The sequence below is a fragment of the Drosophila miranda genome, assembly GCF_003369915.1.
Source record: "Drosophila miranda strain MSH22 chromosome Y unlocalized genomic scaffold, D.miranda_PacBio2.1 Contig_Y2_pilon, whole genome shotgun sequence".
Lineage (NCBI taxonomy): Eukaryota > Metazoa > Arthropoda > Insecta > Diptera > Drosophilidae > Drosophila > Drosophila miranda.
In genome coordinates, this window is record NW_022881614.1 from 22,483,155 (window position 1) to 22,497,974 (window position 14,820).

General features: G+C 40.0%; 1 protein-coding gene and 1 long non-coding RNA gene across 4 annotated transcripts in view; one reads left to right on the top strand and one right to left on the bottom strand.

Annotated features, from left to right (window-relative positions):
* The window catches only part of LOC117192282, a 30,635-nt gene extending 23,705 nt beyond the window's left edge, over window positions 1-6,930 (top strand). The window contains exons 2-4 of the mRNA XM_033396938.1: window positions 3,032-3,418; window positions 3,488-3,557; window positions 4,654-6,930. Coding sequence (XP_033252829.1) covers window positions 3,032-3,418; window positions 3,488-3,557; window positions 4,654-5,985 — 1,789 coding nt within the window. The 3' untranslated portion in view covers window positions 5,986-6,930. The remainder of the gene's footprint in view (window positions 1-3,031; window positions 3,419-3,487; window positions 3,558-4,653) is intronic.
* A 2,054-nt stretch (window positions 6,931-8,984) lies between these two features.
* Window positions 8,985-10,820, bottom strand: LOC117192283. 3 transcript variants are annotated; one of them, XR_004474272.1, is made up of 3 exons: window positions 10,593-10,820; window positions 9,121-9,959; window positions 8,985-9,051 (listed from the first exon to the last, which is right to left on the bottom strand). It is a non-coding gene; the product is annotated as an uncharacterized LOC117192283 (long non-coding RNA). The 3 variants fall into 3 exon arrangements; XR_004474274.1 differs by lacking the exon at window positions 10,593-10,820 and adding an exon at window positions 10,032-10,044; XR_004474273.1 differs by lacking the exon at window positions 10,593-10,820 and adding an exon at window positions 10,028-10,042.
* Window positions 10,821-14,820: the final 4,000 nt, after the last annotated feature.

Consider the following 14,820-nt stretch of genomic DNA (forward strand, 5'->3'; position numbering starts at 1 on the left):
CTCTTTAGTGTCATGTATAGTATTTGTTGTACTATAAAATTGCAAGCAGTTCTCGCAAAAATATGCAGTATTATGGGATTTACTATGTTGTGAATAACATAATTTTCTCATGCACGTTATATATGCATAATGCATCAATTGCATATTATCACTATTAATTCCAAGCAAGTTTATGTGGTGAGTCCGAATTTTCTTAGTCCTCACTGTGGGTCCCACAACGTTTTTTCCATTCTCATCGACTTCATAAACATTGATGCTAAAATCCTCATTTGCTGATTCGAATCGCTTGATTCCTTTGCTTGTTATTGGAAACTCAATTCCGGAAAAATTTAATCTTACTTCTTCATAATAAATGATGTCTTGCCGTATGTTTCCGCATCGATAGGATGTTGGTATTGTTAACTTATCTCGGGAAATTTTTTTTAATGCTGCTGTTTGATGTATAGTTTTAAGGTGTTTTTCATAGGCCAATGATGCTAAAACACACCACTTGAAACAAAAATCATCGTCATTTTTAACATTTATGAGTGCATTTCGTGACTTAATTTTTTTGGGAGCTTGGATAAACCTGTTTGCAGCGATATGCTCTAGTTTTATCATGGTAAGCTCAAAATATTTAAAACACTTTATTGCCCAACCTGAATCCTTCTCCTGGAATTCACTGCTGAGAGTTATCAAATTTTCTATGGTATCATTTAGATGATCATCAATCAGCTCGTTTTCATATATTGGTTTGTATGGAGTAATGAAATGCTTCATTGTTTCTGTTAAGCTTTCATATTCAGTGTTTTTAACGTATAATCCATATACTTTTAAATTGTATTTTATGGATCTGTACTCACTCATGCAGTGACGCAATAAATTGATAATATCATTTTTGCAATCATGAAAAAACTCTTTTAAATCAATCTGTTCACTTTTATTTGAGTGAACACGATAAGATTTTAAAGGAAATCGCGACTCCGTTGAAATTAAAATAACGTTTTCATTTTCCTCTAGTTGAGCTGCTCTTGCATTCTTATGTTTGTCCGACATCATATGGCGTCTTTCCCTAGACGAAGGGTAACTTTCACCGCAAATTGAACAGTCAATAATCCTTAGTTCCATCGGAGTATCCAATCGAGGCCGTTTTGAAGCTCCTGACGTTGAAGGACCTTGAAGATCACTTGAATTAGATCCTTTGCTCATAAGAATCTCAAAAGCATTCCTAGGTCCCAAGCATGCTTCATAATGACTATCAAACTCTATTAAGTCGATGGACTTAGAGCAAAGATCACACACCACATTATTACGATAATCAGAGCATCTCTCATAATGAGATAGAAACTCTGAAAAGTCAACGGACTTATCACACATGTTGCACTTAACTTTTGATGCCATTTTAAGTTTTTTTTTTTTTTTTTTTTTTTTTTTTGTATCGAACTAACCACTTTCACTATTGAAATAGGACTAAGGGTTTCCTTTTTAAATGGTATCTTTTTAGCCCCCCAAACACCTTCTTAATCTTTTATATCCAAAACAACAGTACCTGCTCACAAACCTGTTTCAAACGATTCCTACTGGGTCAATCTAATAATATGAGGGAAAGGTTACAACCTCTATTCTACCTGAAATCCACTTATTCTTTTTATGTAATCCTCACTTGGAAGAAACCTGTTTCAAACGAATCCTATGATTCTCTTGTAATAAGAGGAAGAGAAATTCAACCAATCAAAAGTAAAACAGCAAACATTTAAAATAAATAGTGGTTAAATGAGTTATATTTATTATATGCATATGTTTATATTATTTTTAGAAAAATACATAAAATATTCTTATTATATAAATATGTATTCGTATTATTAAAATTTCGCCTCAGCTAATTTTACCGCAGCAATTAAGTCATCATCATCTTCATCCCGAAGTAGTTCCTGGAGTTGAGATCTTTTATCATCATCCTGACTATCTACTAAATCGAAAATGTTGTCATCATCCGGGAAAATGTATGATGGATTATCATTATTAGGCGTTGCATTCCTTGGGTCATCGTCGTCATCATCCCATTTAATGTCACTTAACCAGGTCAAGTTGCTCTCGAGATAGGTTTGGGTCTTAATCCCAAAAATTAAGCACAGGTCTACGGAGCTCGGCTGAGAGTCCAGATTTATGGTTGATTCCGGTTGGCATTTTGCTATGGGACAGTGTTAGGTACACAAAGGAGGAATATAAATTATAGAGAAAGTAGAAAGGTTCAAGGGCATCGAATCCGTTTTTCAGGAAACACTTAAAAAATACATCTAAACTATCACATTAGATTCATTGCAAAGGGATGACCTACCTGTTTGAGGGTTGTTTGAGTCGCAACACGGGACCAATCGTAAAAACAGGTTCATTGACAGTAAGAGGGAGGAGAGAGAATATAAATGAGCGAAGGATCGATTTGAGAGGATTTTACATGGTTGAGAAACAGGATTGAGATCGAAGTTAGTTCACATTATCACCGATAGGTGGCGCCACCAAGTAGTAAAGGATAAGAGACGGCCGTATATTTAATATAAGTAGCTTTAATTAATTTTTATGTCTTCCTATTATAATTTTATTCTTTGTGTGCTCCTGTATATATCTCCATTAATTTGTGTTCTCTTACCATTCAACCCTCTATACTTATAAAATATCCTATAAGTATTTATTTAACTTGACCAGTTAATAACATAGCAGAAATTGTTTCCCAATTCAATGTTAATAAAATATCTTATAAGTATTTATTTAACATGATCACGTAATAACATAGCAATATGATGCACATTTACATTTAACATGTTGCCAAGCTGCACATTCTTAAGCATATGTTGCTGCAGCATGTTGCGAATTTGGTAATTCAGTCTAAAATATGACCGTCCCTTATCCTTTACTACTCCTGTTATTTGGTTGTGGTGCAAACGCCAACGGTGGAATGAAGAATGGCAGGAACATTTTTCGTGCAGTTTTCAGCTAATGACAAGACGGTTCGGATGTACCCAAACGAATTCTGACGTTCTCTGTCCATTTGCAGCTTTGATGCCGACTTTGGCTGGAATCGATCCTTCTCCGAACCCGATCTTTCTGTCAACCAGAAGCAGGGTGATCTCAGACGGTTCACCATCAAGCATCCGCACGAGTACATAGCCATCGATGATCTAAAGTACTTTCGCCACCGCCAGCCCGACCAGTTACACACCCAGAGCAACGTCTGTCTCTACAATAGCGTTGAGCCCGTACTGTCCTTCGGCTCGCTAAAGTCAGAGTACTGCCGGCAGTACCACAGCCACGGCATTACCGGCCAATCCAGCCAAAGGTCATTGCTGAGGCGCGCGACATCGCTGCATCTGGAGGGATTCATGCATCTGCTGACGGAAAGCCAGGAAAAATATCACTGGTACACCCCCGAAGATCTGAAATTGTGAGTGCAACTAGTACAGATTTTGTTAGACAAGGTCCCCGAATATATACATATATTGGTATATTTCAGTTTTCGTTGCTATCCCGTCCGCAATCCAGAGAACCTGCAGCTGGGCGGCGACGCCGATGGCGAGAACAACATGAACGAGCGGGAACGTTGTGAGTTGCTGCGGACACCGCAACTCTACATTTATACCCGATACTTAGTCAGTATGGCTCTCCTTCGGCAGACGCCGCTAATATTAAACGAAAATCAGTCTGAGCGTGACGTCGGTGGCTGCGTAGCCACTGCAAATTGATTTGTTCCTATTGGCTATAAAAATGATCTGATCTGATCCAGATTCAGCAATCTCATAGATATGGTCATTATCTATGATTCTGCGTTTTTAGTTTTCTCGAATGTGCAATATTGTAGATGCAACAGATTTTCGTTTTTTGTGGAGGCGGAAGGGGGTGGGGCGAAATTCTGAGATATACGTTTTATAGTGAGATCTAACAGAAGTGCGGATACCAAATTTGGTTACTCTAGCCTTAATAGTCTTTGAGATTTGTGGATGCCCCAGATTTTCGTCCTTTGCGGGGGCGGAAGGGGGTGTGGCGAAATTTGGACACGAAACGGTCAAGGTCCGATATCACAGGGGTGTGGATACCAAATTTGGTTGCTCTAGCTCTTATGGGTTCTGAGATCCTTGAACTCATAATTTGCAATTGGCAAAACCGACCATGAAACCTGTGTGTTAGAGAGAGATAGGGCGAGAAAAAATGAAATTGTTTTCTTGATGCTGGCTATAATAATAATACGATCCAATTCAGATTCTGCAGTCTAAAAGATATGGGCATTCTCTACGATTCTGCGTTTTTGGTTTTATCGTATCTTTAAAAATGTGGATGCCACAGATTTTCGTCCTTTGTGGGGGCGGAAGTGGGCGGGGCGAAGTTTTGAAATATTTTTGTAGCAGTGACATATCACAGAAGTCTGGATCCAAAACATCGTTGCTCTAGCTCTTATAGTCTTTGAGCACTAGGCGCTGAAGGGGACGGACAGACGGACAGACGGACGGACGGACGGACAGACCGACAGACAGACAGGGCTCAATCGACTCGGCTATTGATGCTGATCAAGAATATATATACTTTATGGGGTCGGAAACGATTCCTTCTGGACGTTACACACATCCACTTTTACCACAAATCTAATATACCCCAATACTCATTTTGAGTATCGGGTATAAAAACTCCTCCTATCTGATGGCGCCCATGGTGGACGCCGGCACAAAGATACTGCCACGTGAAGTGTTCCTCGGGGAGGGCGAGGCAGCATCCAGCAGGAATCAGGTGCACAACAGCTTGGCCTCCGACAAGTTCAAGCGCGATGTGGCCGCCCTGGAGCAGCAGAGATGTCACCTACAGATGCGCGCCCAGGCCGTGGACCAGCAGCCAGAACCGTCAGAGTACAAGCGACAGTTTGTCCAGCAGTTTCCGGAAAAAGCCCACTCCATACCGCAGATAAGTAACATCAAGATCCAAGCCGACTTTGTGGCTGTACCGGAGTACAAGGACAGCTTCAAGATGTACGCCAACTACTCGAAGAGCGCGCCCATCAAGAAGGACGATAATCTGCGCGTCTCCGGTTCGGAGCGGGGAAGCGATATCAGGACAGGACTGCCCGGCCATGGCCACAGCCATGCTCCCGATGTGCCAGAGTATCGCGACAAATTCATCGACCCACCCAAGCACATGGCCAAAGAGAAATCACTCAAGACGGACGATCACCTGCGGCCTCGGGGCGAGTTCACCCGAGAGATTCCAGAGTATCACGAGAGCTTCCGAGACCCGCAAATCACCGAGATGCCCGAGCGGGGCAAGGCACGGGAGCCGTTTCTGCGCTTGAGGGGCAAAATCGAATTTAATCCCGAGTATCGAAACAATTACCTGGATTTTCCACGCTCCCGGCCAGTTGTACATAAGCCGGCCTCCTCCTTCCGGCTGCCACACTCGGGCGTCCACAAAGTCCAGCCCAACGTCAGCAACGGCTCCTCCTCCGACAAGCACTATCAGGAAGATCCCGAGCCTGCCACCTGCACCACAGTGCCGCCATCGGAGATGGTCGCAACGCCAGAGTATAGGCGGGCCCAGTATAATTATCAGCTGCGTGAACGGCCTCGGGAATACGACGTCGTGGGCAATCTTCGCAAGAGTTCGGAATCATCGCTGGAAGTGCGTCTACCACAGCCGCTGCAGCTCATCTCCCACAAGCGAAGGACTTCGCGCCAACGTCTGGTGAAGGAGCCGCAGCCAGTGACCTCCAGCTTTGAGGATGTGGGTGGCAACGAGGCCAAGAAACCCGCTCGATACGGCAGACGATCTTCCGTAATGCAAAATGCGCTCAATTGCCGCGAGAAATCGTCAATCGTCGAAGGCAATCCCAAGTACGCCGCCGCGGGCTGTCGGCGGGCCAAACATAATAATGGGAGCCAGAAGGATCAGCAGGGATCGGGATCCTTTGTGGTGCTCGACGAGCCGGGCAAGCCTTCCAATTGGATGAAGAAGACCTGGTACGATTCCTAGGCCCAGTAATCGACACCTAAATACGAGTATTCTATTTATAATCTCCCAAATTCTAAAGAAATAAATACAATTAAATGAAAAATTTAAGTGGTCTGCTTTTAGTCTGATTTGGAATGGGAAATCTTTTGCGATTCTGCATAAGAACGTAAACAAACTGAGGCGTTCTCACCACAAAAATGAAAAAAATTATCTAATCTTGGTCCCAGCCCTACCCACTGATAACCATTACGATGAGAGAGGCGGTTACTCATAGTCTGCTTGGTGTCAGAACGCATTTCACCAGCTAAAGACGTAAGGAACGATTCGCTTCCGCACAAAATCTAAGGGGAATCCGCATACTGTAGGTGACATCAACATTGCCATGGAGGCGGGACTTGGTCATGCAGCCAGTCCACCGCAACATATACTCGGCTACGCCATACGGAGCCGCACACGCATATATGTACTTCTCCTACATAGTGCCCACTTGTCTGGCGCTGCTGGTGTACATTGCACAGACTGCATCCGATTTGGCCCTCAGCTAGAAGCGGGGTAGCGACATATCTCCGACGACATATCTCCGCCGATCCACAAACGACATATCTCCGCGGGAAATTATGTCGTTTTAAAGCGACATACCTCCGCGCGGAGATATGTCGTCTCAAAACGTCATAACTCCGCGCGGAGATATGTCGTTTGTGACACGGCGGAGATATGTCGTTTCGAAACGACTTAAGTCCGCCAGAAAATAATTAACTAATTTCGCATGTAAAATACACTTATATTTTTTTGACAGCATTTCATTTTATAACATGATTTTATTGAAATTAAAAAATGTGCAATAGTCCAAATACACAGAAATCATAATAGCAGTTTTCTTAAATTTTGTCGTTCTTAACTTACACAAGTTAATTATAAATAAAAACATTGCGTATGGCCTCTTCGACTTCTCGGTTGCAACTTGGACATTTTGGCTTTATATTTTCATTTTCTTCCAAGTCGTTTTTTGCTTGGTTGTGGGCCACAATTTGATCCCAACATGTACCACAAATGTTTACGTGATTGCACGGGCGCAACAACACAGACTTTGGGTTACATAGGCACAAATTGCATGGATTCATTTGAACCAATGATTTATCAGATGACTGACTTGAATGAGAAGCATTCGATGAAAGTGACGATGTGGAAGATTTCATATCAGAAGACATTCCAGTTAAATTGCTTTCATTGTCCACCCCTTCAAGGAAGTCCTGCTTTGAAAAGCGGTCAGATAAGGAAACAGTGCATGTCAGAAATCCCTGTATATCTATTTCACCTCTTTCAAAAAGATCCATTGCGTCCATTATTTTTTTTTAGCGATCCTGAGAACAAAAATAATTAAGCTAACATATTATTTTGAACGATTAACTTAAAATTTATTCAACTTACACGTAATTTCTTCTTCTGTGTCTGATTTCCATTACCACCAATTTGAAAGAGTAAAGCAAACTCGCGACTTTTTTCATATTCTGCATCAATAAGACATTGAACAAATTTAACGAGGGGGAACGTTGTGAGTTGCTGCGGACACCGCAACTCTACAGTTATACCCGATACTAAGTCAGTATGGCTCTCCTCCGGCAGACGCCGCTAATATTAAGCGACACGACAAAGAGTGCGTGCGAGAGAGACAGAAAATCAGTCTGACCGTGACGTCGGGCGCTGCGTAGCCAGTGCAAATTGATTTGTTCCTTTTGGCTATAAAAATGATCTGATCTGATCCAGATTCAGCAATCTGATAGATATGGTCATTATCTATGATTCTGCGTTTTTATACCCGATACTCAAAATGAGTATTGGGGTATATTAGATTTGTGGTAAAAGTGGATGTGTGTAACGTCCAGAAGGAATCGTTTCCGACCCCATAAAGTATATATATTCTTGATCAGCATCAATAGCCGAGTCGATTGAGCCATGTCTGTCTGTCCGTCTGTCCGTCTGTCCGTCCGTCCGTCTGTCCGTCTGTCCGTCCGTCCGTCTGTCCGTCCCCTTCAGCGCCTAGTGCTCAAAGACTATAAGAGCTAGAGCAACGATGTTTTGGATCCAGACTTCTGTGATATGTTACTGCTACAAAAATATTTCAAAACTTCGCCCCGTTGTGGATGCAACAGATTTTCGTCCTTTGTGTGGGCGGAAGGGGGTGGGGTGAAATTTTGAGATATACGTTTTATAGTGAGATCTGACAGGAGTGCGGATACTAAATTTGGATACTCTAGCCTTAATAGTCTCTGAGATTTGTGAATATCCCCAGATTTGCATCCTTTGCGGGGGCGGAAGGGGGTGTGGCGAAATTTTGAAACAAACTCGTCTCGGTCCGATATATAAGGAGTGTGGATACCAAATTTGGTTGCTCTAGCTTTTATAGTCTCTGAGATCTAGGCGCTAATGTTTTACTCTAAGCAAAGCCGGCTATGCTACGTGTGTGTTAGAGAGAGATAGGGCGAGAAAAAATGAAATTGTTTTCTTGATGCTGGCTATAATAATAATACGATCCAATTCAGATTCTGCAGTCTAAAAGATATGGGCATTCTCTACGATTCTGCGTTTTTGGTTTTATCGTATCTTTAAAAATGTGGATGCCACAGATTTTCGTCCTTTGTGGGGGCAGAAGTGGGCGGGACGAAGTTTTGAAATATTTTTGTAGCAGTGACATATCACAGAAGTCTGGATCCAAAACATCGTTGCGCTAGCTCTTATAGTCTTTGAGCACTAGGCGCTGAAGGGACGGACAGACGGACAGACGGACGGACGGACAGACGGACGGACGGACAGACGGACAGACGGACAGACAGACATGGCTCAATCGACTCGGCTATTGATGCTGATCAAGAATATATATACTTTATGGGGTCGGAAACGATTCCTTCTGGACGTTACACACATCCACTTTTACCACAAATCTAATATACCCCAATAATCATTTTGAGTATCGGGTATAAAAAAGTGCCTATTTGCTCGAATTTTATTTCCCAAACTCAAATTATAAGCTTCTACTGAGATCGTGGTTCTAGTTGACCTCTTAAACACGGATATGCTTTTTGGTCCCTCCTATAAAATTAGGGTTAAAAATTAATAAGTAAAATACAACTCAATTATTAAACAATAAATAAAATATACCTTTTTAAGCCACTGTCTATTAAAATATTTTAAAAATGGAGAAAACAGCTTCTTATTTAAGTTTATTGCTTCGCCTTTTAGAAGGTTAAATGCTTCGACAATTTTGCTTTCTGGTAAAAGCGGCAAGTGCAAAAATTTCATAAATAGCATGTAAGCTTTCTTATTGCATTTCAGCGTATTTTCAAAACCACTCGATTTTTCTTGCATGCTTGAGTAAAATGAAACCAACAGGCGTAAAAATTCATGTTGGGATGCAGACCTTTTAACGCGTTACGCATTGCCTTTTCGTAATCTGATATAAAGGATGCTCCTTTAAGGCAGCAAATGTTCGAGTCTATATATGTGAATAAGTGCTGATAACAAAGCTCCGTTTTGCGAGTCATCAAAACAAAAACAAAAGGGGTTCTCTAATTAAAAAAAATTTTTGATTAGAGTTAGTAAATAAAGTGTAGCATAAGAAGAAATTTACCTTCTGCAAATATTTAATATAAATTATTAAAAGTTGCTTAAAATCTCCAAAAGGGCACACTTTAAATGTAGCATCAATTAAATAATGCCTATTATGCTCCGGAATGTTGGCTTGCATTAAGGGTATTACCTTGTCTGATGAAAATATGCAATAAGCAAACGAGCTCGATGCGTACACTTTTTTATAGAACTGATTTGCAGTATTACCCTTGGTTATTCCAAAACGGTTCATAATATTTTCGTCTTGAAAAGCTTCCAGAACATTCTCTGCAGAAGATGGAGGCTTTGGCAAGAAAGGCTGTCTTTTTCTTTGCAAAGTGCGTTTGACAGAGTCATAATTTATTTCAATCTCCGCTTCACCTTTTGTTTTCCTAATTAATTGAATAGAAAAATAATACATCAGTCTGTGTGCATTTCTTGTCTGCACGCATGCACATACATACATGTACACCTACATATGTACATATGTACATCAGGGGACGGCACGGCCCATGATGCAATTATACAAGGTGGTCTCGTCGGGAGCCGAAGTTCGTTCGTGTTGTCCCTTATCGTCAGTGCATGCTTGCTTGTTGATGATGAAGGTTGTTCACGGACGAATTTTTTGATATATTCTTAACCCTTATGTCCCGACAACAACAAAATTATAAAAAGCATATCAAAAAAATACCACAGAATTAGAAGTAATCTTTATATATTATGTAAAAGAACATTTTAATATAACTAAAAATGTTGAAGAAAAATTATTAATGGCTGCATAAAATTTAAATATTAATATATCAGTAAAATCATTTTATTTTAAAATTTTAAAACCCACGGGCCTGTTAAGGGTTAATCAACATCAACATATACCGTCTCACTCACACTCACTATACTATGTGCCCTTCACTCGCACTTATTGCTAGCATACGTTAAGGGACTAACTTTTGCCGACGATACCACCTTGTATAATTGCATCATGGCACGGCCAATGCTCGCAGACGGACTTCGAAACGAGCATTTACCGGTCAAAAACCGAGCGACGACCAAAGTCTCGCAAACGGACTTAAAGCGGACATGATTCGCAAGAAACACCGGATCACGTATGTAATAGAACATGAACGATCATGTCAAACTGCGACCCGGCACAACGCGTTTGTAACAGTGGTCGGCAGCAACACAATAATACTTTTTGTTTTAGTTTGACTTCTGTCAACGCACACAAACGCAATGTAATGTGTGCGTGCCGACCGCTGAAGTACCCTGCAGTACGGGTCATTAATGACTCAGCTGCTGAGTCATATAGTGCCTCACAGCTTAAATGAGCCAGAGCACCAGTGTTGCCAGACTTTGAGCGTCAAAATAAGCTAGATTTCACAAAAACACAAGCTAGAACAAGCTAAAAATTTTAAAAAACAGGCCAAAAAATAGTCTAAAAATAAAAAAAACACATAGATATACACATTTCTAATTGTGTTATTATTTTATCCAACTCGCTATTACTCGAATCGGTATATTTATCGCTGGAACGTATTAAATTTAAATATTTCTCCGGTAATTGTTAGTTGTGGCAACATTTGCCATGACGGCGCAATCCATATCTGTAAAATTCAAAAGAATTATAGTCGTATTCATCAGACAATTAAATATTACTAAAACAAACCTTATATTTAATATTGAGTTTAAGGATTTAACAGTCATTTTGTTCCTAAGCTTGGTCTTAACGATATTTATTTGACTGATTACACGTTCAATGGCAGCATTTGACCACGGTAGACTTAAAATTTCAATGGCAAATAAAGCGATTTCTTCAAGAGGTTTGTTTTTGCCAGCATCTTTATAATTCAGTACTTCTGACCAAAGCTTTATAGTGTCATCTGTACTTTGCCAAGGGACTAAGTGAATTTTGCCATATTGGGCAAGAATTCCATCTATATTGCTATAGTTGAAGTGTTCCAATATGGAAATGAGATCATTAGGATTTTTATTATGTTCGAGTACATTTTCTGCTGCAAAAACTTGCAGTTTTTCCAATGTCTCAAAATTATCTGGAAGTCTGAAATTAAACAGCAGATTATTATTTATTTTTAATATCAAATCCTATTGAAGCTTACCTTTCTCTGAGTTGGATAATAAGCTCCTTTATAAAATCCTTGCACCTCAATTTTACACAATTACACATTTCACACGATCGCCAAGTTTCTGTGTAGTAGTGACCGAAACTTTTCAACGAAAATATACCATAAATGAATTCTAAAATACCATGATACACCAAAATATGTACTTTTTGTTCGATTTGCCTAAAAATATATGTAGGATATAAAAAGGCAAACATAAACAGAGTGAAATTAAAAAAGGCTAGATTTAAGGCTATAATCATTTTCATAATTTTTCAAGCTTTTCCGTTTTCAAATAAGCTAGATCTAGCCTTAAATAGGCTAAAATGGCAACACTGCAGAGCCACTTTTCAAACTTCAAACCCCTGTAAAAATCAATTGAGCAATCCTATAAAAAAAATTTTAATACAATTCTGTTAAGATTTTACTTATCTTACCAACCAAAAAAAAAGTTCGATATTCTTCTCCGTTACCCCGCAAAAAGGAAAAAAACAAAATGCGGTCTAGAAAACACCCCCACAGCCTATTTGGTTCAAATTCTCTTTGAACAAAATAAGCTGTGGGGTGGAAAAAGGCAGTATTTTTGTTATTTATTATTTAAAACGTCTTAGAAAAATGTTTAAAAATATAAGAAGTTCGTTTTGTTTGTCATTTGATTTTCATTGGTAAGTTTGATGGTTTAGAAGTTATGAAAATTTTAAATTTTTAACGTGCTTTGGTTCATTTAAGCTGTGAGCCACTGTACAAACATATGTAGCAAGGCATTATGTATTATTAAAAGAACATCATTGAATACTTTTTTGGTGTCGAAATTGATATTATTTTCGCACTTCAGTTTTATTTCACTAAGAGCACTGATTTTTTCCATTTCATCACTCTGAGGGCCATGGCTATGCACAACATATTCAGGATTTGAGTAAACTCTAGATTTGTCTGCACTTAAATAAACTCTGGCTTTACAGAATTAAGCCCGGCACACATATGTGGTTTCGCCTAGTTTTAATTGTTTGTTATACCCGATACTCAAAATGAGTATTGGGGTATATTAGATTTGTGGTAAAAGTGGATGTGTGTAACGTCCAGAAGGAATCGTTTCCGACCCCATAAAGTATATATATTCTTGATCAGCATCAAAAGCCGAGTCGATTGAGCCCTGTCTGTCTGTCCGTCTGTCCGTCTGTCCGTCCGTCCGTCTGTCCGTCCCCTTCAGCGCCTCAAAGACTATAAGAGCTAGAGCAACGATGTTTTGGACCCAGACTTCTGTGATATGTCACTGCTACAAAAATATTTCAAAACTTCGCCCCGCCCACTTCCGCCCCCACAAAAGACGAAAATCTGTGGCATCCACAATTTTAAAGATATGAGAAAACCAAAAACGTAGAATTGTAGAGAATGACCATATCTTTAAGACTGCGGATCCAATCTGAATTGGATCGGATTATTATTATAGCCAGCATCAAGAAAACAATTTCATTTTTCTCGCCCTGTCTCTCTCTAACATACACGTAGCATAGGCGGCTTTGCTTAGAGTAAAACATTAGCGCCTAGATCTCAGAGACTACAAAAGCTAGAGCAACCAAATTTGGTATCCACACTCCTAATATATCGGACCGAGACGAGTTTGTTTCAAAATTTCGCCACACCCCTTCCGCCCCCGCAAAGGACGAAAATCTGGGGATATTCAAAAATCTCAGAGACTATTAAGGCTAGAGTAACCAAATTTGGTATCCGCACACCTGTTAGATCTTACTATAAAACGTGTATCTCAAAATTTGATCCCACCCCCTTCCGCCCACACAAAGGACGAAAATCTGTTGCATCCACAATATTGTACATTCGAGAAAACTAAAAACGCAGAATCATAGATAATGACCATATCTATCAGATTGCTGAATCTGGATCAGATCAGATCATTTTTATAGCCAATAGGAACAAATCAATTTGCAGTGGCTACGCAGCGCCCGACGTCACGCTCAGACTGATTTTCTGTCTCTCTCGCACGCACTCTTTGTCGTGTCGTTTAATATTAGCGGCGTCTGCCGGAGGAGAGCCATACTGACTTAGTATCGGGTATAACCGTAGAGTTGCGGTCTCCGCAGCAACTCACAACGTTCCCCCTCGTTTAACATTTGGAAATACGGGTCCATGTTATAATAAACAATTAAATCCCAGGATGAGGCGACTATTTCAACATCCCCATCGGGTCCAAATATATCGAAGTGGAACTGTTCATTTTTTCAATTGACCACTTCGCCGTTCCTCTAGCAGCAATGTTTGCATTTGAAACTTGGCAACATAACACAAGCATTAACAATGCTGCCATCAGTCCTAGCTTGGACATTCGAGGTCTACTACTCGTACTTCTGGTCTCTTTTGGAGTCATTCCTGAGTCTTGCTCTTCTGACTCAATTCCAGCTAATGGACAAATTTTAGTTATAGGTCGTTTTATCAAACCGTCTTGATGTTTTATAGTTACTACTCTGACTCTATCGTCCCTACCTTTATGTATTTCTTCTATTTTTCCCAAGGGCCATCTAGCTGGGTGACAGGTTTCATCTTTTATTAATACAATCTGTCCTGTTTTAATATTCTGCATTCCTATTTTCCATTTATTTCTTCGTTGCAGTGTGTGCAAATAATCTTCTTTCCATTTAATCCAAAATTCTCTTTTCATTTTCTGAATTAATCTCCATCTATCCAGATTCCCGATTTTTCCCTCTGAAATTGTCTCCATCGGGCCAAATATTGGCCTTCCAATTAGAAAATGACCTGGTGTTAATACATCCAGATCGTCAATATCATTTGTAGCTGTATACAAAGGGCGTGAATTTAGTACCGCTTCAATTTGACATAATAGAGTTGCCATTTCCTCATAGGTTAAATTATTGTCCCCAATTACCCTTTTTAAGTGATATTTTACTGATTTTACCTCAGCTTCCCAAATACCTCCGAAGTGAGGTCCTGCCGGGGGAATAAAATGCCACTCGATCTGTTCTCTTTCTAATATTGGAACCACTTTTATGTTGTCTTTGAGGGCTTTTTGGTATTCCTCGTCTAATTTGCGCGAAGCTCCCACAAAGTTAGTTCCATTATCGAAAAAAATTTTTGCACATTTTCCTCTTCTTGAAAAAAATCT